This window comes from Ursus arctos, unplaced genomic scaffold, assembly GCF_023065955.2.
Source record: "Ursus arctos isolate Adak ecotype North America unplaced genomic scaffold, UrsArc2.0 scaffold_11, whole genome shotgun sequence".
NCBI classification, from domain to species: Eukaryota; Metazoa; Chordata; class Mammalia; order Carnivora; family Ursidae; genus Ursus; species Ursus arctos.
In genome coordinates, this window is record NW_026622775.1 from 68,887,849 (window position 1) to 68,912,896 (window position 25,048).

The 25,048-nt window shown below is 44.4% G+C and overlaps 1 protein-coding gene across 1 annotated transcript; it reads left to right on the plus strand.

The window, feature by feature from the left end:
• The first annotated feature begins 1,166 nt into the window (after window positions 1-1,166).
• STC1 (stanniocalcin 1) lies at window positions 1,167-11,415 on the plus strand. The gene is made up of 4 exons (XM_026518980.4): window positions 1,167-1,508; window positions 3,479-3,621; window positions 4,299-4,510; window positions 10,658-11,415. The coding sequence occupies exons 1-4, from the start codon at window positions 1,391-1,393 to the stop codon at window positions 10,926-10,928; spliced, it is 744 nt and encodes a 247-aa protein (XP_026374765.1). The 5' UTR covers window positions 1,167-1,390; the 3' UTR covers window positions 10,929-11,415.
• Window positions 11,416-25,048: the final 13,633 nt, after the last annotated feature.

Here is a 25,048-nt window from a genome sequence, read left to right on the forward strand (position 1 = left end):
TCAGTGTTGCCAACTTAGAAGGAAATATGAGCTTCCACACTAGGCATGATTTCTGATGCCACTGTAATTTCCCCCATTAAGTCTAGAGCTTATCAGTCTTCTCTCCTTCACGTTCTGGTCTTTTCCTACTCCTTCTTCCCTGTCCTGCCTGCCCCCATGTCCCCTCCCCGCCCCCAAGAAATGAACTGGTTTACCTAGCAGGTTTAGTCTTGCTTTGGCCAGCTTATTGTTTCAACGTGATTATGAAGTCCCCGGGCTTGAAAACACAGTTTGTTAATTTCCAGGTATTCCCGATGTCTCCCTGTTGGGTATGGAGGTGTGCATGTGTGTACCTAGGATAACTAACACTCCTGGAGTTTGCAATCTTGCCGGTGACTAAAAAGATGGACTCGAGGTTAATTTGTGTTACTGGAGAATCACAGTTTTAGAGATGTAATTAATGGTAGCCTCCAATGTGGGTATTTCACAGATTTGAAAACAGAGACAGAACAAGGTCAAAGGACTTGACCACAGTCATACAGGGAGTCAATACAGGAATTGGGGCCACAGCTCAGAGCTGTCCTACCCCAGTCCATCAGGGCCCTTCCACTCACATATGTCCCTCCTCAGGGGCTTGTATATGTGAATGAGAACTTCGGATGCAAGCAGAGTGTGTCACAGACCCATATGTATGTACCAACGAGATGGGGACATTGCCGTGCACGTAGCTTACAACATAGACAGTGTGCTGGTAAAATTGGACCAAAACTGCTATAAAGAGGTTAAATTAGAATCCAAAGAGACCACATTCCCCACCCTGCTGAAGCTGCCCCCCTCCCCTGCCAGTAGCTCATTTAAAAAAAAAAAAAAGGATGGATTTCCAAAAGCATCTTGAGATTTCCATATGATTTTCCCTTAGTTCAATCAATACACAGTCATCCCTTAATTCCGTGAAAATAGCTTTTCACACATCTATGCACACACTGTCACACACACGTAAAACACTGGCAGCAGGTACTTTTAATTTGCTGGAAAATATTTCTAAGAAGTCAAACAGCTCCAGCCCAATGAGCGTGCCCTCCGATTGGCTAGCCAGGCCAGTTGAGGGACCTGATTGGTCCCTGATCCTAAGGACCGATAAGAACGGCTATAAAATCCCTGGGTGCAGCTCTTGGGCCCCCAGTTTGCAAAAGCAGAGGTGCAAGAAGCAGCCACTGCAGCCGCAGCAGCAACAGCAGCAGCACAAGCTCAGCAGGAGCAGCATCAGCAGCAACAGAAAATCCTCATCAAATCCTCACCTAGGCTTTCAGTGTATCCAGATCCACATCTTCACTCAAGCCGGGAGAGGGAAAGAGGAAAGGGGGGGAGGAAAAAAAAAAAACCCAACAACTTAGCGGAAACTTCTCAGAGAATGCTCCAAAACTCAGCAGTGCTTCTGGTGCTGGTGATCAGTGCTTCTGCAACCCATGAGGCGGAGCAGAATGATTCTGTGAGCCCCAGGAAATCCCGGGTGGCAGCTCAGAACTCAGGTAAGCGGCAAACCCAGGACCGGTTTCTCCCCCAAGAGCTGTCCTCATTTGCCTCTCGCTTTTGCAACTGTGTCTGTGACGGCTGATCTTGATAATAAATGTGCTTCATGCCTGATGGCAATAAACTGCCAGCGTAATCCAATAGCCTTAGGAAGTGGAGCTCCTTTGTTTAATAAATTGCATGCAACTAAGGAAGAAGCTGGGCGCTCTGCTGAGGGTATTTCATTGCATAAGCCTAGCCTGATTGCCTGAAGTCTGGCACGTCCCCTCTGGGGGGAGGGGGGGAAAGGGGGCGGGGGAGAGGCTTGAATGTTGGCATGCTTCAAAGCACTCTCTATACTTTCCAGAAGCTGAAGCCGATCTTAAGGTGAGACACGGTGTGTCCGATGTTGCCCCCCTTCCTTCACCCTTAAGACCCCATAACTGGACCTCCCTGCCCCTTCAGCGAGCACACAGAAAGCTCCCTCTGCAGACAGATTTACGGAACCTTAGCCCTCAAGTCTGACAAATCCCAGGCAGATGCAGAGAAAACCCTACACATCCCACCCCTGACACTGCTCCTTCTCTTCCTCCCGGCTTCCTGGCGCTTCCTTCAGCTGCCCGTGCAGCCCGGGGCCAGAGGGTCCCTCAAAAAAGAGTATTTGTGAAACGTAGCAGCAGTTCCTTCAAGGGGAAGGTCTCACTCTGGTTCTGACTCCCGGAGCAGTTAACTGTGTATTATCTTGGCCCCTAGAGGACACGAGTCCTTAGGAAGCCGGTCCTAACACCTCTGGCTTTTGACTTCGCTTGTCCAGCTTGCTCCTCTAACGTTGCTGCCCCTACTCCCCCAACTGTCAGCAAAGATGGGATCGCAGGTGTCCAAATGCTGCAGACAGCCCTCCCTTCTGAGGAGCACAGGTCCCTGCCTAGAGGAGGGCTTTGCTTCACTTCCTTTTGTACTTAGTTGCTATAGAAATGCAGTGATTCACAATTCGAGCTTGCCTAAAACAATAGCAACCCTAATGCATATTAAAACTGCTTAAAGCAAAGTTATAATTTGAACCCGTGGAAATATATAATTAGGGAAATGACTTGTAACATCCCAGAGGCTGCGGGTGGTGGGAGGGGGAGGGGAAGACTAACCGAACCATGCTTTTGATCTCAGAGGAGAATCCTATGGTATGAAGGCTGCAGATCATTTCTTGCCGAGCTGCTTGCCAGAACACCCCCCTTCTGTAGGAGAGAAATTACTTTTATGGGAGATCTTATCCAGAATGTAGAAAGCCTCATGCAAGTTCTTTGCGGTTTTTCTTCCAGTCTTGCACAAGGGGTGCCTTGGCCTTGTTATTCCACACCTGTGTTTCTCTTTTAAAAAAGAAATGGCTTTTAATATGAGAGAGATTATGCATACCTCTAAGCACTGTCCTATGGTGGGGGTTGGGATGAAACATGAATGGACCAGATCCCTTTCTGCCAATAGGAAGGTAAGTTAAAAGCCCTAAATCGGAAGGGTCTCCAGATGAACTCCTGGCAAATTCTTCTCTGCCATTTAGACCAAAATTCCATTCTTATTACTCTGGAGCGCATTTTCGGAAGCCAAATGGACTCCCTGGCCCTTCCACTTCCTAAACCTGACCACCAGCCATTGCCTCCTGCCCTCCTGTGCTTTCGGGCTCCAAGTGATGCCCTTTGAGGCTGCAGAGCTGCTTCAAGGACCGTGCATTCCGCAGGCTCTGGCTTTACTTCTCCAGCCCTCAAAATTGTACGTAATGGTGAGACCAAGAGGGAAACTCATGCCCTCCCTCTCCTTCCATGTGCTCTTGCTCGTATAAGCCAACGGATCTGCCTGCCCCACCTTTCCACTCCTACCAGCCCCACTGCAGACGCCTAAGATAAGTTCTTCTGAGCCCTTGTCCTTGAATCCTGCCACCTTGACCCCTCTGAATCCCTGTCACCGTTTGACCCCGATTGGGTGGATTTGTCTCTTTCAGCTGAAGTGGTTCGCTGCCTCAACAGTGCTCTGCAGGTTGGCTGTGGGGCTTTTGCATGCCTGGAAAACTCCACCTGTGACACAGATGGGATGTACGACATCTGTAAATCCTTCTTGTACAGCGCTGCTAAATTTGACACTCAGGTAATCAGACCTTGACCCATGCCTCCCACGGGCTGCTCGTCTTTAACACCGTGTTAGACTATTTGTTCTTAGGAGCCAGTCTTGTAGGGAAGCTGCTCTGCTTCTCGGCCTCCTCAGCCTAAATTCTCAGCTCCGGCGTGTGCACGCACACGCATGCGCGCGCACACGCAATTTTGGCCAGAAAGTCGGTTCTGTACAAGACACTCCCCACCCACTCTCATGCACAAACGTACCACGATGACAGAGGCTGTCTTGTAAGGGAGGGGTGACGAGCAGAAAATCTTTGCCTCTTCGAGAGGAAATAAAAATGTTCTTCTAACAAAGAAGTTCTCCTCACTGTATGACTTAGCATACGAGCTTGTGAGTTACCAAAGTCCCAATCCCAAGAAGACAAAGCCTTTTCACGGCTATTTTTAAGCTGCAGGATGGTGGATTATGGATCAGCTCTTTTTCCCCCTGTCTCATTATTTCTGTGGAGCTCAATTCTGAAGGTAGGCAAAGAGAGGGGGGACATTTGTTTATCCTGGTGTGGCGGCATACAATTTTCTCACTGTGAGGACATGCAGATGGCCATGAGAGAGCGCCAAGGCAAGCCCCCTAAAGTTCCACATGTTGTATGCCCTGTCCCCTCTGCTCAGCTCGAGCTAAAGCTTCTCCTCCTACCCCTTGCCTGGCAGGGAAAAGCATTTGTCAAAGAGAGCTTAAAGTGCATCGCCAATGGGGTCACCTCCAAGGTCTTCCTTGCCATTCGGAGGTGCTCCACTTTCCAGAGAATGATTGCTGAGGTGCAAGAGGAGTGCTACAGCAAACTGAACGTGTGCAGCGTGGCCAAGCGGAACCCCGAAGCCATCACTGAGGTCGTCCAGCTCCCCAATCACTTCTCCAACAGGTACAGAATGAGTCCGCTTTTTTGCAATGGGGCAGGGGGAGGGGGGGAGGCAGGGCGTTGGCAGAGCCAGACACAGAAGGGGGTTAATTGCCACAGTCATGATCTTATTTTAGCTTGCAGCCTTCCCAGCTTTTGCAGGAAAAAATATGTTTGTGATTGGTTGTGACAGCTTAAGCAGCCTGGATTTTTTTTTTTTTTTCTCACTGTTATAGGAAAAGTCTTTCCATGCAGCTAATAGAAAGCTTCATCTGCAGCATCCCTGGCTGCATTTTCATTGTCAGTTTCTCACCATAAGCATGAAGGGATCTGGGAAGTTTACGGAAACAAGCTTGTGAGACCTCAAATTTGTCTGAAATTATGGCTATGCACGGTACAACTAGCCATTATTAAAAGCCTGGTCAAATGTCATAATGCAGACTTTTAAATCTGCATGTGTTCTGAGCCGGTCCCAAGCCCAAGCAGGTATTTCAGTAGGTGGCCCAGAGTAAGCCATGTCACTTCACTGGGACTCGGATTTCCTTCATGAAAAGCGAAGCCGCTGGGCTAGATGATTCCCATGTTCCCTCCCAGGCCTATGTTATTTCTTTCTCTAGTCCAAGATTTCCTGGAATGGTGTTCTGGTGACTGCTCAGTCACATTTTCATCTCAGTATTCTCACATGACCCGAAGCCACTGAACTAGTCACATCTGAGCACTGGCCTTTCTGTGCTGCTGGCTTACTGTCTTCCCCAGCCAGGAGAGGGCTGCCATCCTCATTCCACGGCCTCCAAGGTTTCCCAGCAAGACCTGGGCTTCCTCAGCTGTAATGAAGTTAAGAGAGGTGTTCATGGGGCTGGCGTGGAGGTATGACAGGGACAGTGAGGGCCGGACAAGTTCAGCCTATTGTGATGCCCCGTAAGAGAAAACTTGACTCCCAGTCCCGAAGCGCTAGACTTGACTCTCCAGGCAAATCTGCACAGACTGACAAAGATCAGTCCTGTTGCATGTTACTGGGACCACCGGAGAGCTGACACAGACTTCCCGGATTAATGTCCTAGCCAGGTGCTGCCACCCTTCTTCCAACAGTGGCAACAGCCTCTCCTCCTGGGGCTGACCAGTGATTGAGTCAGGCACATATGTGCAACTGGAAGACAGGAAAAGCAGTTCTTCCTTAGGGAAATGCTAAGGCTCCTGACATTACAACTTCGTAAAATTTCGGTTTCACACTTACCTACACATTAAGTGCTCTTCAGAACCTCACGTCAATTTATAAATTTGTTGGTTCAGTACTTGGAAATGACGAATGGGTCCTAACTGATTTTCTCAGAACAAGAAAATCAAATCCAGCATTTATCTCAAATGGCCTATCTCTTTATATTGACCTTGGTCTTAAAATTCTTTTAAGAAGAATCTGGTTACATCTGAAGAGGAAACAAAAAACAAAAAAAACCCAACCCTGGCTAATTGTTGGAGACTCCCTTCACCATCAGGAAAAGAAAAAAAAAAAAGAATTCTTACTAGACAGGGGCTAGGGACAAAGTGTATATTTGTGTGGCAACTGGGGGGCAGGGGTATGCTGGTAACACCATTGTTATAAGTCTAGATCTTCAAAGATCCTGTGACAATTCATGACTTATACCACAGCATATAACCAACTTGGAGGCAGTATGAACCTCTCTATTTCAACTGAGGTCATATCTTACATTATGGAAGGAAAATCTTATAGAAAGGATGATATTGATTCTAGACTGGTGATCCTAAACATCTAAGAAGAGACTAGTAATAGGAGTTTTTTTATCCAGGCCACTATTCCTTTCAAGGGGTCTCCTTTTTACCACCTTTAGCAAATGGTCACAAGCAGTCTTGTTATCTACCTTTTCCATCACAGGGAAATCACACTTATTAGGAAAGTGGGGAAAAGTGGCCATGCCTTGAAGACCAGAATCTTCCATACAGCTCTCTCTTCAATTATTTCACTTCAGCTGGCTAATATTATTCCTGCTCAGAACTGTAGAGATTTCCGGTTCCCTGCTGAGCTTGATTTGCTCTATTTAGGCTCCTCCACTCTCCTGAAACATCCTGCTTTCCCAGCCTCTGCCCCAACACAGATACACACTAAGTTGTGCCAGTTGGCACAGAATTGTGAAGGGAAGTAGTTACAGGTTCATTCCACCTTCCTGTGACTTATCTAGCATGAGATTCGGGCCTGGGAGAATCCAAAAGCCTGTGACTGGACCAGGAGCCAGAACAGGGATGTTTTCCATGAGAGAAATGCTCTCAGAAGAGAAAGGAGAGCTGGATGTCCCCCACTTGGCTGAATTTACTAACTGCTTTCTCCACCATGAGGGAGAGCAGGCAAAACTGATCAGGCAAGCTGAGCAGTGTGAGGCTGGGGCAGAAATCAGACCAATCCAGATCCAGAGTGGGAAAACTGACGAAGCTTCCAGCTCTCTAGGGCATGGATAGGGAACAGGAAACAGAAGAATAATATTGATCAAGGGAAACAAAGGACTATTTATAAACCCTCACACAGAACGTTCCTAGGCAGTATGCGTGTATTTGGGTAAGCATGGCCGAAACAGTAGCTATGGAGAATATCTGATCTTATTCTTTACCAAGAAAAAAACATCTGTGATGGGATTTTCAAAGTGGGAAAAAGAAACATGCTTTAAAAGGTCCTTCCAAGCTGGGCGATCAGAACACTTAGCCCACCAAGTCCCTACAGCATATCCCGCCATCCCCTATAAAGGTGAAGAAAGGAATCTCCTTAACTAGTTCTAAGTCTTCCTGCGGAAGATGGTCCTGAAGCCGACCTGCACCGTCTTTGTTAAATTAAGATGGAATATATACATCAAATCCCTAGAAACACAGAATGTCTTGGCTGGAGATGATCACAGAGGTTATCTAGACTAAATGCCTCATTTTGCTGATTTAGAGAACAGAAAGGGACCCGCTAAAGGTCACCCAGCTAGTGAATGACAGAGCTGGGCCTAGAACGCATGTGGCCTTGAGCCAAGGCATGCAAAAATGGCAACCAGTAGAACCTGTAGGAAATATCCACAATCCAAGCAGAATAAAAGTACAGAAAACAGAGAGTACCAAGGAGAACTGAATAAATGTGCCCGTGGTAATCAACGACTACATTAGTGCACATTCTCTTTTCAAAGAGAAGGCAATCTTACCAACAGCTATAATAACATAAACAGTTGGTACAAGGTGGTGCTCGATAAATATGTGACAATGGCCAACTCAACTTTTGCTGGAGATGCAATCTCTTAAATAATCTCACTTGGGGACTTCTAGATAGGAAAGTTCTCTCTCATTAATCCATACAATCCTGGAGGTCAGCGCCCTTCCTGTGTATTCCAGCCCTTAATGGAGAGGCACAGGATTAAACTGTCGTTCACTCTGGCAAATGATGCTGACATCAAGGCAGCCAGATAGGCTGACAGGTTTCCCAGACTTGGAGGAGCTGCTAATGGAACCATGGACATCTTCTATTCCAACATGCACTCTTAGCCTGCCCTTGTTGGGTTCACAAAGCTCCATGAGAGAAGCTAAGGGTAGATGTCGGGAGAATCACTAAGGGTGGTCAGGTTGGCAAGGCCGTCATTGGAAAAAAACCAAGAACAGGTGTCCTATCTGGGCAAGCAGAGAAAGCAACAGGAAAGATAGAAGCCCTCGGAGAGGGAGAGTAGGCGCTTTGACAAAGCAGGGCCCAAGGGACACATGTGGCCTTAAAGAGGCAAGGCTTAGTTTCCTAACGGGTGTTAGACTTCATCATCCAGGCAAGAGCTTTCAATGTTGGGCTAAGGAAAGACCATCTTCTGCAGTTCATCTGGGGGGAGGGGAGAGGCAATATGTTGTGGACAGTTCTTTCTAGAAGTGGAAGGGTTAACTTCTAAGTTATAAAGTCCTGGTTGGGGGTCAGGAGGGTAAGAGATCAGAAACCTTATTCTGTAAGATCTAATCACCCTGTAAAACAGACGCAGAGATCAAGGGGACCCATGTCCTCGCCGAGCCCAAGAGTAAAGAGGTGCCTGGGGAGCTATGTGGGTGTGTAGATATCTGAAGCTGTTGGTACAAAGTAGTTTATTCTCAGTTTTTCCAAAACCATTTTTCTCCCCTTTCCCCATCCGAGATCTGCTTTGACTCATGTGCTTTATAATTCCAAAGGGTTGGAAAATGTGTTTCTGTGCCAGAGAATCCCAATTTTAACAACAGCTGGCTATAATGCTCCCTCATGGGAGGGGTAGAGCCAGGACTGTGTCCGAGACCCAGACAACGGCACTTCGCTTGCGGCCCCCAGCTCCATTCTGCTCACTCACAAGAGGGTGACCGCTCTGCTTCATTACCCGTGTTCCACTCTGTTTACCGTACATCCTTGAAAGGACCTCTCTGGGGGGTTAAGTTATTCTGGAAGGATGTTTGATCCTGTGCTCTGTGAGGTGAGTTAAAAATAAACAGGTTTCTTTTCATGGCAGATCTTGTGGCCCCAGCGACCCGCAGGCTTCTCTGGGGAAAGAGTCTCTCCACATAAATACTGTAGGTCACTGTCATCGGGAGAGTCTCTTATTAGTGAACACAGAGCTAATGGGTTTTGACAAGTGCCACCTCAAAACGGAGCAGACACATCCCAACTCCAATTGGAAAATTACGTGAACTGCGTCCCAGATGAACGGGACCAGTAATTCATATGCTGTCAGACCAGACAGTCTGTGTCTGAGCCATAACACCTAGCTGCAGCGTGCAGTATGCCTAAAGAACTTGCACCCCAGATGAAGGTGGTTTATACCAAATGCAAGGTTTTTTGGTAAGACTTAACCACACCTACCTCTAATTTCTCTTCCCGGAATCCTGACTGGAGAGAATTATTATTTCTCAAACTCCCCATTTCCTCCGTGGCCACAAAATAAATCACCAAATGGACAGTGAGCAGGCAACAGAGCCCTAGGAAGCTGGCGCATGAGGGTTACAAAGAGTAAGGACACAAGTCCTGCCTTCAGTAAGTTAACAGTCGAGCAGGGAATGCTGACCTGTATGATGCTAAACAAGTGTCCGTAAAATGCTCAAAAAAGGGAGAAGCCAGCAAAAGCTAGAGCAGTGGGGGAAGACTTTCGAATTGCTGAAGCAGAAGCCATCAGGGACCCCTAGTCCTTCCATTTCAGAGTCCTCATTGCCTGCCATCTGGCCTTCTGACTACAGTGTCCCTTGGAAGGAAGACTCGAGAATGGGATCAGTCAGTGGCTGTTAGCAAAGCTAGCTGAGTGTACAGTAGGGAAGTTAAATCGAGTAGAAAAATGCACAAGACACTGAAGGCAGCGGCCTCCTTTAAAAATAGCAGTTCAGGGGCACCTGGGTGGCTCAGTTGTTAAGCGTCTGCCTTCGGCTCAGGGCGTGATCCCAGGATCCTGGGATCGAGCCCCACATCAGGCTCCCTGCTCCGCTGGGAGCCTGCTTCTTCCTCTCCCACTCCCCCTGCTTGTGTTCCCTCTCTCACTGGCTCTCTTTCTCTCTGTCAAATAAATAAATAAAATCTTAAAAAAATAAAAATAAAAATAGCAGTTCAGTCCGAAACCCTCGTGTGCCCATACCCCTGCGCACACACCACCGAGCAAAACGCAGCACACAGACGCATCAAAATACCTACAAATGCATGTGAGTGACGGTTCATCTAACAGTCTCACCAGGGCTGGGCTCACGTCTTTATATAGATGACTAAGTCCCGTTTCTACCACTAACGCTTCGTATGACCTTAGACAAGTCACTGCAGCTCTCCCACCTTCGTTTCTTCTCTATAAAATGAGATGAGAGATATAGCCACTGAATGATCTCTGTGATCCCCTCCAGCTATACCATTGTGTGTTTCTAAAACCGTCAGACATTGATGGCCACCGATGCTTCACAGAGTGTGACCTAAGCCTCCTGAGCATTAAACGCGAAGACAAGAGCTGTCTCACGTCGGGTGGCAAACTAGGAAGCACACGCACTCAAACTAAGAAGATACTGCATAGAAGTTAGAGGCGAAGGCCATCTTCAGCTGATGAACTTTCTGGATTTGCATGGTTGGGCCATTTGGGAAGGATGTTGGCTGCAGCCCGGATGAAAGACCAGGTCTTACCTTGCCCTCTGACTGACCGATGCATGTGCTCTCTTTCCCCAATGCAGATACTATAACAGGCTTGTTCGAAGCCTCCTGGAATGTGACGAAGACACAGTCAGCACCATCAGAGACAGCCTGATGGAGAAAATTGGGCCCAACATGGCCAGCCTCTTTCACATCCTGCAGACGGATCACTGTGCCCAAACACACCAGCGAGCTGACTTCAACCGGAGGCGCACCAGCGAGCCACAGAAGCTGAAAGTCCTCCTCCGGAACCTCCGAGGTGAGGTGGCCTCTCCCTCTCACATCAAACGCACCTCCCATGAGAGCGCATAAGCAGGGAGAGGTATTCACAGCCTCGCCAGACGAGCATCATTCTAAAGGTGTTCATACACCGACTTTGAGTGTACTGTGCCTGGTTTGATTTTTTTTTTTTTAAGTAGTTCCTATTTTCTATTCCCCTTCCAGAAAATTGCATGAAACGAGGCTTCTGTAATCAATATCCCAACATTCTGCGATGGCAGCATTCCCACAGACAGAATATGTGTGATCTTTCTGCCTCTTGGCAGGAGAAAGTACCCTCTTTTATCACGTTCCTTCCCCAGGTCCCCTCGAACTCCTCTCAAACACAAAGCATTCGCGTCAGGCCCAATCATTGTCATTGGAAGCTGTGGAGCCCTTTTAGGATGGTTGCCCCAGTAGAGTTAGCTGATGAGAAGCGACTTAATTTAAATGCATGTCTTAAATGCCCATAAAGGTGTTAAATGGAATTCGTGTGATGAATCTGTGCTGGCCATGGACGAATATGAATGTCATGTTTGAATTCTTGATCTCTCATGAGCTAGTGTCTTACGGTCTTGACCCTCCAGTGTGTAATTTCCTTTCCAACACATTTACCAAATTGCTCAAGCCTGGCTCTTCAACCGGAGTTTGAGCCTGCATCTTCTTGCATCTAATGAAAAACAAAAAGCTAACATCTTTATGTACTGTAACTGCTCAGAGCTTTAAAAGTATCTTTAACAATTGTCTTAAAACCAGAGAATCTTAAGGTCTAACTGTGGAATATAAATAGCTGAAAACTAATGTACTGTACATAAATTCCAGAGGACTCTGCTTAAACGAAGCAGTATATAAGAACTTTATTGCATATAGATTTAGTTTTGTAACTTAGCTTTATTTTTCTTTTCCTGGGAATGGAATAACTATCTCACTTCCAGATATCCACATAAATGCTCCTTGTGGCCTTTTTTATAACTAAGGGGGTAGAAGTAGTTTTATTCAACATCAAAACTTAAGATGGGCCTGTACGAGATAGGAAAAACCAACAGGTTTGTCTGAAGGACCCCAGGTAAAATGTTAATCTCCCAGCCCACCTCAACCCAGAGGCTACTCTTGACTTCGATCTCTCCTGAAACGGCTCTGTCACATCCAACTGGGAATTACAGGAACCCAAAAGAGCATCCCTTTGGGCTTGGACCACTCACAGTGTGATAAGGCCTACTCTCATCTTGGGAAGTGGCAGTTCCTGACTCGCCACCTTTCATCGGTGAACCGATGATGGCGTGGGAGACTTTCCCTTCAATCAGTCAGGAACAAGTCAGTCAGCCTTTGGGTCTTCAGTTCCGGGGACTTGGGGCTGAGGGGGTATAAAGAACCCTGGGCTGTCCAGCCTTAATAGACTCCTCTTACATTTTTGTCCTGTAGCACGCTGCCTGCCAAAGTAGTCCTGGCAGCTGGGCCATCTCTGTAGGATCGCAAAAAAAAACAAAAAAAAAAAAACAAAAAAAAAAACAAAAAAAAAAAACAAAAAAAAGAAAAAAAAAACAAAAAACAAAAAAAAAAGAAAAAAAAAGAAAGAAAGAGGGAAACAGAGCTGGTGGTTTGATTATTTCTGCCGTGATGTTTACAAGATGGCAACCACCAAAGCCAAATGATTAACCTATCTATGAACAACAGTAGTTTCTCAGGGTCACTGTCCTTGAACCCAACAGTCCCTTAAGAGCGTCACTGCCCACCAAAGGTCATGTCGAGGGAGGAGGAGAGAGGAGGGGTAGGACTGTAGGGGCCACTCCAAACTCGCTTAGGTAGAAACTATTGGTGCTTGACTCTCACTAGGTTAAACTCAAGATTTGACCAAACCGAGTGATAGGGATCCTGGTGGGAGGAGGGAGGGCACATCTCCAGAAAAAATGAAAAGCAATACAACTTTACCATAAAGCCTTTAAAAGCAGTAACGTGCTGCTCAAGGACCAAGAGCAATCGCAGCAGACCCAGGAGCAGCAGCACACGTGCTGCTGCCTTTGTCCCCACACAGCCTCTAAGCGTGCTGACATCAGATTGTTAAGAGCATTTTTATACTCAGAACTGTCCCATCCCCAGGTCCCCAAACATATGGACACTGCCTTAGCCTCTTGGAAATCAGGTAGACCATACGCTAAGTTGACTCTCCACCCCCACTTCCCTCCCCGGCCCCCCACCCCCAGGCAAGGCTGACTTCTCTGAACCAGAAAAGCTATTCAAGTTTGTGTGTCGTGTCCATTTCGCAAACCCACGAAGCCAGGACCCCAATGCGACAAGTAGTTCACGAGTATTCCTAGCAAAATTCTCTCTTTCTTCAGTCCAGTAGATTCTCTTTTTTTGCTGTGACCTTTTCAAACCGTGGTACCCCCCTTTTCTCCCCACAATGATACTTCGATATGTATCTATAATACATATATCTACACATACGGAAAGAAGCAGTTCTCACGATGTTGCTAGTTTTTTGCTTCTCTTTGCCCCATCCCATCCCACTCCCTCCAACTCCCCTTTAAACTTCCAAAGCTTCGTCTCGTGTTTGCTGCACAGAGTGATTCGGGGGCTGATCTAGACCAGTTTGCATGATTCTTCTATTGTGATTTGGTTGCACTTTAGACATTTTTGTGCCATTATATTTGCATTATGTATTTATAATTTAAATGATATTTAGGTTTTTGGCTGAGTACTGGAATAAACAGTGAGCATATCTGGTATATGTCATTATTTATTGTTAAATTACATTTTTAAGCTCCATGTGCATATAAAGGTTATGAAACATATCATGGTAATGACAGATGCAAGTTATTTTATTTGCTTATTTTTATAATTAAAGATGCCATAGCATAATATGAAGCCTTTGGTGAATTCCTTCTAAGATAAAAAATAATAATAATAATAAAAATAAAGTGTTACATTTTATTGGTTTTTTTTCTCCCCAATGTCTTTCATTGTTATTCTTTGAAAACTTCTTGAATGAGACTTTCTGAACATGAACTTAACAGCTGATTAGTTTCTTTACAGTCACAGATTAAGTGCCAATATGCAAACGAATGTAGTTTAAACCAACACTTTCCAAATTTCCTTTCAAGACCATTCGGCGCTGCCATTACCCTCATAGTAAAATCACAACCCAAACTCCTCACAAACTTAGAAGAAGCTGTATGGTCGGGACACCACTTAGCTCTCCAGCCTCAGGACTCACCTTCCCTTGCAAGCAGTGAGCTCCACGCTCCAGCCGCCCAGGAGTTCTGCTAAGGCCTGTGCTTTCCCTCCCTTCCAGGCCTTTCCTTAACGCTGTTCTCACTTTCTAGCAGACCTTGCCCTCCACCCTGTGCGCCGACCGGAAGCTCCTATGTTCAGTCACCGGTGTGGCCCTAGCATTGCAAGAGCACCCAGACGCAGGATATCCCCAATACTTTATATGAATGATTAGAAGGTGTTCAGGAGAGGGGGGAAAGGACCATTAAATCAGTGTGACAAGGGAGGCAGATGGCTCTGTGGTGATGAGGCTCCGGCCCCGGGGTCGGACTTGTGGGAGTTGAGATCTGGCTCTGCCGCTTACTAACTGCATGATGCTGGACGACTTAATCTCGCCATGCAACAGTTTCTTCCTCTGCACCACGAGGGTAGTGATAACTACCCATAGGGCTATTTATTAAAAGAAGACAAAATAAGCGAAGTGCTTACATGTCCAATCCACTGGACTGCTCACTAAGTGGCAGCTATTATCACCCAAGAGAGGGGATGAGAGCAAAAGGAGGGAACTGCCCATCTGGAAAAAACGGGGAGAGGATTCCCAGCAGAATGACATTTATCTGAGTCTCGAAGGGTGGTTACAGGTTCAGCCACAGAAAAGGGGAGGGCTAATGGGGTGTCATCTTTTCAAGGAGAATTCTAATATAGTTTGGGGTTCTTTTTTAATTAGTGGATTTTCTCTACATTGCAAATTCAAATGGGGACATTTTTCTCACTATCATTCATTTCTGCCTCCAGACTGCATTTTCGCAAGTTCAGAGGGGCCCGGACAGCTAACGAATACTTAAAAGTTGTTGCTCTGAGGCCAAAACTGTATTGCATTTGCTTGTCTCTGACCAGGCCCAGGATAAAAAATGCATTGATTTCATTCTGAGCCTTCATCCTCAGCCTTCTGTCAACGTCCGTGTATGCAGAGAGGCTGCTTACTACACTTCAGTGTTTTAAGAACTAAGACCTGAGATTTTCTTAATCCGAGTGCAAACCCTAGTTCCCCGACTCTCTCTGTGTCCTTGCGCCAAGTGTCTGACACTTTCACGCCTGGGTTTCTTCAGCTATGAAAACGTCCCCATGAAACCGAGATAAGTAATAGACCCTATCTCTTAGAGTCATGAGCATTAAATGAGTTATATATAAAGTACTCAAAGTGTCTAACACATAGCAAGCTCCACTACAAACAGTATTTATTGCTCACTCAACATATGGAACTGTCAGTATTTACGTGCTTACTCTCACCGTCGTTTAGATTCTACTCCCACCCCTCACGTAAGTCTTGAGGTACCACTTGGGTTTCTTATTCTTTTTCTTTTGTAGGTCACTAAACATTACCATTCAATCAAGATCTTATGAATTTGAATGATAAAATATTACGACTTACCCAAAATGGCAGGTTATACTACATGAACATCTGTATCCCATCACCAAGCTTAAGAAATAAAATAGCATAGATAAGATATTCTCTTATGTGCCCCCCCCGCCCCGAGCCCATTCACACATTAAGAGCCCATGGGGCGCCTGGCTGGCTCGGTCGGCAGTACATACAACTCTTGTTCTCGGGATTGTGAGTTCGAGGCCCACAGTGGGTGTGGAGATTACTTTAAAAAATAAAATCTTTAAAAAGAATTAAAAAAAAAAAAAAGAGTCCATGACTAAAATGCTTTGAAAAGCCATGGCTTAAAGTGATAGAATTTCTCAAATCATTGAAATATACTTAAAATTTTCTTGAATTTCTATCAGCCTTTCAAAAGTGGAGTTGAAAAGATCATAGAACTGTCTGCAAGTAAGAGAAAGAACAGAGCAGGTTGTCCCTCCCAGGGGACCTACATGAGCGCCACAAGAGCTATCAGCAGAGCCCAGGAATCAGCGCTTCTCAGATTTTCTGTGCCTACAAGTCACCTGGGACTCTCATTAAAATGATTCAGTCCTTTACGTGATGCCCCAGAGCCTGCATTTCTAACGTGCTCCCAGGTGATGCTGATGGTCCACGAAGGATGCTTTGAGCGGCTAGGGCGAGGCCCCAGCTGTTTCGATATAACGGAGTCAGCTCCTCAGCCTGAGAAACCTCCACACAGCCACTACAAGGATGTTGCTGAAGTCCAAGCATGGTCATCTCACGTCCTTGCTTTGGTAGCTCCCCATTGCCTAGAGGACAACCAACCATCTTGACTTCAGATTGAAGCCCCTCAAAATCTGGGCCCTTCTTTTCAACATGCACCCTAGATTCTCCTACTGCTAACTTCTCATTCTTCCCCCAGAGACACCATTACCTTTTTTGCCTTCACATATTAATTCACATGTATCATTCCTTCTGATGAATATTCTCCCCAAACTCCTTTTCATTAGCCAAAGCCCATGTCACTTGGGAAGCCTTCCCCAGCATGGCCAAGCTTGTAGCCAATTGCACTGCAGAATGCTTGCAAAGAGGGAGGACTTAGTCATCCTTGTGTTCCAGTGCTTAACACAAGGTGGGCATGCGCTAAGCATCTGTGAGGGAAGGAAGGATGGAAGGGAGGGAGGGAGGGAGGGAGGGAGGGAGGGAGGGAGGAAGGAAGGAAGGGAGGAAGGGAGGAAGGGAGGGAGGAGGGAAGGGATTCCATTACCCATCAACTAATCTATGACTTTTCCTCCAGTAGAATGCTGAGCCTTAGCAGCAATAGCAAGGTACGCTGAGGCATGCAGGGCACGTTGCCATGGTGAGTAGAGAAATTAATTCCAAGTGCCATTTGGGTACCTTTAAGTCTGCCAGCTTATAACAACACCACATAACTCTATTTCTTTCCAGCACTAGCCCTGATAAAAGTTTACATTTTCTGTTACTTTCTCTTGGTAACCTGAGCAACAAAAGACTCATCAACAAGCATTTTGCTAACTTTGTGCAAGGCATCATACTAAAGAGCTAACTGCAGAAGGAATATGACCACCTGCAAGGCAAACTACATCATGTTTTCTTATATCTTTAGTTATTTTGTCATACAATTATTCTCATAATACCCCTCAGTTCACTAATTCTTCTCCCCTATATATACTCAAGCTCAGCCATGAACTGAATTTCCCATGGCCCTTTGATATCTTACCCCAAGAAGAACTTGAGTGCCAGAGTGAGACATTGGCTAAGCCCACCCCCACTCTACTATAAAGTCTGAAGAGCAATGCAAATCATTCCACTTTTCAAATAACTAACTTATGCCCAATTATTGAATAAGTAATCAGCTGAGCAGCTATGTGCTACTTGACGTTGTCCCTGGAGGCAGTGTGCAGCAGGCTCGTCTGAGAACTCTCATTCAGACCCCTGCTTGCCAATGAAAGGCATCTCTGCTCCCCACTCTGTAATAAGGGGTTTGTGGCTTCCAGTTGAGGACAGAATGCTAGTCTCAACTCTAGCACAAGTAAGTCACACTGCAAGTAGACTCTGCTTTAGTAAAACCAGATATAGTATATGTCCCACAGAGACCGTCCGGGTTTCCAACATTTGGTCAAAGTCTTGGAACCAATTCCAATGACAGCCTGCTCATCTGTCTTGGGATTTCCTAGAAACACACTCACTCCAGGCCATGGCTCGCTCGCTCCACACAGGCCTGAGCTTGTCTGCTCCCCATCCCCTATCCATCACGAGACTTCTAAGACTATTTGGAAAGCCTGCAGCTTGCTAAGCCCTTCATGCCAGATACCTGGTCATCCAAAGTCACCACTCAAGATCTAACCTCTCCAATGTCTAGCCCCTCCTGTCCATATTTTCTTTTTTTCCAAACTGCTTAATAGTATACAATACAGATGAATTTGTTTTAAAAAATAAGCAAATCAACTTTAAAAAATACATAAAACTTTCTCATTGAATGTCTGCATGTTTTTTAATGCTTTATGCGCCTTCTCCCTGAATCAACCTCCTACTAATATCCTCCTTCCAAAATCTGCCCGTTCCAGTGTAACTATCTTCACCTTCTTTTTTATTTTTTATTATGATATGTTAGTCACCATACAGTACATCATTAGTTTTTGATGTAGTGTTCCTTGATTCCTTGTTTATATATAACACCCAGTGCTCCATGCAATACATGCCCTCCTTAATACCCTTCACCAGGCTAGCCCATCCCTCCACCCCCACCCCCTCTGAAACCCTCAGTTTGTTTCCCAGAGTCTATAGTCTTCACCTTCTCTTTTAATATCACCTTCAGTTTCTCATCTGAAACCTGGTTCCTCAAAAACCATTGCCCCCTGCCATCTTCCCAAATAGTTAGTCTTCTAATTCTCAAGACTGATGAGTAGAGCCCAAAGGTCACTTTGTCCCAATGCTGTTCCCAGACTGATTTTGCCACTGTTCTATAAAACTGATGACCAACTAAGGTTTAGCCTGCTATGTGCTGAATGTTTGTGTCTCCCCGAAAATTCATACGTTGAAATCCTAACTCCTAAGGTGATGGTACTAGGAGGTGGAGCCTTTGACAGATAACTAGGGTAGAGCCATCATGAATGGAATTAGTGTCCTTATAAAAGAAACCTGGAAGAGTTTGCTCACCCCTTCTACCGTGGGAGCACACAGTGAGAAGACAGTCATCCACAAACAGGAAGTGACCCCTCACCAGACATCATATCTGCCACCATCTTAATCTTGGACTTCCTTCCTCCAGAACTATGAGAAATAAATTTCTGATGCTTATAAGTTACCTAGTCCATGGTACTCTGTTACAGGAGTCCCAAAGAACTGAGATAGGCCATCTGGCTACCCCCCTTTCCTCCTCTCTTTGTCACTGTTACCCAGGCCAAGTATACTCTGGAATGATACAGAGAACTGCCTCTCATTTATGGATGATATTGGGTATCAGGCTCATGATTGTCCTCTTCACTTTCAAGTCACATCATCAGTCTGGACAAATTCAATATTCATGAGAATGCTTCATCCTGTGCTCAAACTCTTAGTCCTTCCTCAGCTCCAACTCATATCCAAACTGCAATCAGGAGGTACACCCCAGTATGGCTGTGGTTTACTCTGATTGGTCATTCTCATACCAAAATGTATTGAATATTACCGTTTTCTGACAATGGTACAATTCAGAAATCTTAAATCTAGAATCTCCCCCTTCTGACTGCAACATCCCTCCTTTATGGCTCTCCTATTCCTTTATTTGCAATATTATCAGTCCTTTAACCTTCCTCTGACCTCAGGCCCTTGACATTTCTACATTCTCCTGATCTCCCAACCCCTGTCCTATCCCCAGCCTCTCCCTGCTCAGCCTTCTACACATGGTTAATCACTTCAACCACGCAATTGCATTGCCCTCAAATAGCTTGCCCCATCAATCTCTGTCACACTCAACTGGAAAAATCCCAACACGCAGCTAGAGAAGAAGATCATAAAGCCATGCACAGATTTGGTGTCACTTAAAATTGATCAGCTTCCAGCTGATCAGGACCCTCAGCGCTGCCTCAGAATCTTCTTATCCATCCCCATTCAGCTCCCTATTCCACTCTCCATACCAAAGATTAAACCTTCTCCAGTCCCACCCAACCACCTCTCTACTAATGCCCAACAGGAAATCTTGCCTCCCACTGCACAGACAAAATAGAAACCACCATGTGAGAAGTCCCTTAATTCCCTGCCACCATAGCCATCCACATCTATCTTCTTATATATTTCCCGCCACAAAAGGTGCAGAATCTCTCTTCCTGTCTCAGAATAATGAATCCACCTGAGGTCTGGATCCCAACTGTATTTCCCCCTCATGCAAGACCCCTGGCCTTCAGGTGCCCCTCTCCCTTTATGCCTCCCTCCTCTCAGTGCTGTCTCTTCTTTCAGCTGTCTCTCTCTCTCTCTCTGTCTCTCATAACCACATCATCTTTAAAGAGATGTCTGCATTCATTTCCATTTCCTCACCTCTTATTCAGTCTTTAATTCTTTAGAATCTGGTGTCCACCTCCTCTGAAATGACTCTAAACTAGGTCAAAATATCTCCTGTTGCTAAATCCAAAATCCTTATCTCATGTGATTCATCTGCTCCACTTGGCTTTGATAAACATTCTGTCCTCCGTAAAAGGCCCTCCATGACAACGCTTCTCAGTCTCTACTTCTTCTTCCCATTCCTGAGATGAAGGAGTTGTTCAGATTTCTGTGCTGGCCCTTCTTTTCTTTTCATCCTGCATACACTCTTTTGGTACTATATCTACTCACATATTTCAATTCCTGTTTATATGTTAATAACTCCAAAACAGTATTTCCCTGGAAAATAATCCACATATCCAACTGGATACTTCCTCTCTAATGTACAATAGCCACTCAAAACATAACACATCCAAAACTGAATTCTCCAAACCTCCTTCATTGTGAGAGAGTTGCTTCTTATCTGTTTTCCCTAACTCACTGAATGGCATCTCCAGCCACCCCAATACTGTCTTCTACTCTCGCCCCTTTCCCTCTGCAAAGAGATTTCCTTCTTATTGTCTTTCTAATCTGTCCACTTATCCACATTCACATTGCTACTATCTTGACTTAGGCCTCATTCTCAAAAGCCTCCTAAACTCTCTCTCAGCTTCCCGGAATGCCCTGCCTTTGCCCCCAGATACATTCCGTTCTTTGGGGGCACTAGACTCTTTGCGGAGAGTAAATCTGATTCTGTCACTCCACTGCTTAGAAACCATCAATGGCTACTCTAAAACATCAGAAAAAGATGCACACAGCACACACTGAATATAACATAAAATGCTACATAATCTGGCCAGTTCTTGCTTTTCAGATTATCTCTTGCCAATCAATTCAAGCCCATCCCACTTCTCTCACTGTGAGCTCCAGCCATGTATGTAGTATGTGCAATTTCATGCGTCTACCATGCTCTCCTTGACCTTTGTTAATACCATTGTATTAACAATACAATTTCACTTTGTAAGTATTATTCCATCTTACACACACACACACACACACACACACACACACACACATTTCCATATCAAGCTAACTGCTCTTCATCCTCTGGAACTTGGTGAAATCATCCTTTACTCCAAGAAGCCTTATGTACGATTACCTAAGACGGAGTCAGCTACTCTTTCTGTTGCTTCCAAAGCTGCTTATGCTTACTTCCTTATTGGAGAATTTAAACTGCCAATGGACTTGTATTTCTTCTCTCATTAGCTCTATGCTATTTGAGAACTAGGTCCGTATCTTTTTTCCAAAATTGTATGCCTACTGTCTAGCACAGTATCTGGCATATAACAGGTACTCTTGTTGAATTTAATTGAATGAGAATGTGGCATAGTTAAATTAATAGAAAAGTGGTCATTCTCTTTCCAGAAGATTTTGTTCTTGGATAACAGCAAGACACATGTGAGACACACAAATTGCTCTTAGCATCTATAATCATAAACACTCTGATAGGAAAAGTGGCAAAAGAAATGAAAGCAAATTCCAAAAGAACAAATACAATTAGGCTTTAAAGATGAAAAAGTTCAAGATCTATACCTTTGCACCTATATACCTGGAAAAGATTTTGTTAATAATAAGTTCCAATGCTGATTAGTATTTGAAGAAAACAAAACTTTCAAACACTACTGACAGGAATGAAAAATACAGTACCTTTTTTGGGTATATTTTTTTCAATACCTGTACAGTGTCTTAAAGTTTATGCCTTTAAACTAGAAATTCTATAGATAGAAATGTAGTAAAAGAAAATGTAGTATAAGAAATATACACATGTAACACTTCACTATGGAGATATTAACTACAAAAACTTTTCTGTTACCAAATAAAAATAGCCTCTATATGCAATAATAGATGAAGGGAATTGTAATGAAATAATATTTAGTCATTAAAAAGGATAAAAAGCATATTTACAGACATAAGAAAAGGTTCAAAATACATAAACGATTAAAAAAACTTAGCAAAATATATGTATGATGTAATCTCATTTTTGTATGTGTATATGTACATATTTATATATATGTAGAAGGTTACATAATAAAATGTTGCTAGTAATTGTTTTTGTCTTAAAGAGTTGCTTGCCATTTTGGTTTTGTCTTTTGGAGTGTGGGTTTTTTTTTTTTATTATTTCTACAGTGTGCTATTTTTATAATAAGACAAAAATAAAATTTTAAAGAATCAAAATCGAAAAGCAGGCCTTAAACAAATCAGTCACTTACTGCCGTAAAAATAATTTACTTTGACCTTAAAGCATCCAAAGTATTAATACCATGGTCTCACCATATATATTTATATAAACGTCCTCTTCAAAGTAGCAAGTGCCCTTGTCATATTTAACTGACAGCTGTTCATATATACATCCAACGATTTTGATATTTAAGAGATACGTGTCTACAACTAATGAATCATCGAGCCTTACATCGGAAACCGGGGATGTACTGTATGGTGACTAACATAATATAATAAAAAATAATTATAAATTAAAAAAAAGAGAGAGATACGTGTCTATTCCAAGAAAACTGCTGAATCACACAACTCAAGGTGAAGACAATTCATATATCATGCAACATCATTACCCATCTCCTACTAAGTGCCAGGCTCTGTATTCATCATGGTCCAGGACTAATAATCCCCTTCACTCCTACAAAATAATAACAGCTCAAATTTTTTTCCAGTTTTTTTTTAAATTTTATTAAAGACTTTATTTATTTGAGAGAGAGAGAAAGCACAAGCAGGTGAGAGGGGCAGAGGCAGAGGGCAAACAGGTTCCCCACTAAACAGAGAGCCCAATGCAGGGCTTGATCACAGGACCCTGGGATCATGACCTGAGCCAAAGGCAGATGCTTAACCAACTGAGCGACCCGGGTGCCCCTTTTCCAGTGTTTTTAATGAGTAAAAAACACTTCCTACCAGGTTACAAATATGTTGTTCCTTTCCATACAATGATGAAGCCATTGGCATGACAAATACTTTGAGTTGTTTTTCCAAATGGAAAAATAAAGTCACACCTGATCTTTGCCCCCTCCTCACTCTCTTGGCTGTGTGAACAAAGGCAACCATTTGCAATGTAGCTTGCTGTAGGGGAGAGGTTCTACCTGTACTCAGGAACCAGAGCAAAACCAATTGCCTCACTTTTGATCAAACCCATTCTTCAGTCCTCATTATTCTATTGGGTAACAACCTATCCTAATATTCTAATGAACTAAAAATCACTTGGCCCTTTAGACTCTAGAAGGGAAGTAGCAGACCTGGAAGTAAAGTTTTATAGGACCCACAGTGGCTCAGTGACAAACTGTCAGAGAAACAAATATGGAGGTCTCCAACCCCCAAATCAGAACATATGCTTTGACAAGTGACTTAAGAGGTCCATGAAGGAGGATGTTGGGAGTCTGCCTATCTCATAAAATCTGGGCTAGAAGGTCACCACACCCAAAAAGACCACTCCTACTCTAACCATCCCCACCCCATCCACCTTTTAGGAGCATTTCATCTCTAACAACAAGAAATAAGAAGCCTGGGGCTCAGTGCAAAGAAATGGAATTAGTGACAGTGCCTCGCTCTAAAGCTTCTGCCAGCTGCCATGAAGCCCACATTCCCAGCTCTGCCTCACCTCACCTCTCCTGCAAGAGCCCAGCATTGCTAACACACGCCCTTGGCCCTGGGCTCAATGGATGTAGCATTAGTGTACAATCCTCAGTACAACTTCTCTTGAACCCTCTGACCCTTCTCAGCAAATCCTTCTGGGCTCCAAAGGAAGCCAATCCTCACCATCTCCACCATCTAGTCCCTTCCTTAACTTTCCACCCCCTTCTTTGTTCTCCTGTAGATCAACACATTATGTAACTTAACTGGGTTCTGAATCTTGTCTGGACCATGGCAGACTCAGTATACTCAGATAGTAGAAATGATCGCCCCGTAAAATAAATTCATGGGGCCATCTAACAGAGTAGCTGCAGGGGCCCGGCTGAGAGCTGGCATCTCCTGCTGCCAAAATCTAGTTTCCCTTTATCTTTCCTTTTGTTCCACTTTCTTTTCATTTAAGGTTAATGTGGCTGGGCTTTTCAAAACAGGTGACTCTAGCTATGTTAATAAAGCAAGGTGTGATAGCATCTTCCATGATTTCAGATGTCAAACATTGAGGAGAAGAGGGAAAAGTACTTTTAAATGACCACATCCCCTTAATAACATTCCAAGGGAGAGACCGCTTATCTTGATTTTAATTTTTCAGTCTCCTTTCATCTCTTCCTCCAAAAATATGGCTGAGAGCAAGATCACCCATGAAGCACTTATCGGAAAGACATTAACTAACATTTGTGGGAGCCAGCTGAAGTATGGGGCAGATTGAGGGCAAGGACTGGATGGGAAAAAGTGACAATGGTACCTGATGAGAATACACTTTCTACTTTGTAAGGCCGGGCATCATTTATAAACACAGATTTGAACACACTCGAATATTAAAGTTATTTGAACAAAGTGTGGCCTGAAATTCACCTCTGAATTTCCTTTCAAGAAAGCTAATCAAGCAAAATGCTTAGGACAGACAAACTTAGGGAGAGAATGGTTACCTTATTTAGAAATTTGAATTGTTTTCAGTCCTCAAAAAGTTCTGATTTAAAACAATCATTCTTACCTAGTGTTTAAACTGTGGCTTTAAGCCTCTGTTGGCCAACGTGACAACACCTCCCTTTATATGAAAGCCAGACTTCCAGAAACTTCAGCATTGGTGAGTGTTGCTCAGAGTGAGTGTTCCATGAACCACCTGTATGGGAAGCACCCAGAGTCCTAGGCTGGTCTAGGCCCCATTCCCCCTTAGTCTCCATCACCCCAACCGCTTTCCTGACCTTCCAAATCAGAATCTCCTCTGAAATTTAGCCTGGAGTCTAGGAAGGCATTTCTGGCAGCATGGATGGATATATGTCATCAGGCAGAATTTGGCCTATAAAAGGCTTCTATCCAAGCTAAAGATAGAATTGAAGAATCCTGGGCATCCAGAAGTATCCTGGGACAT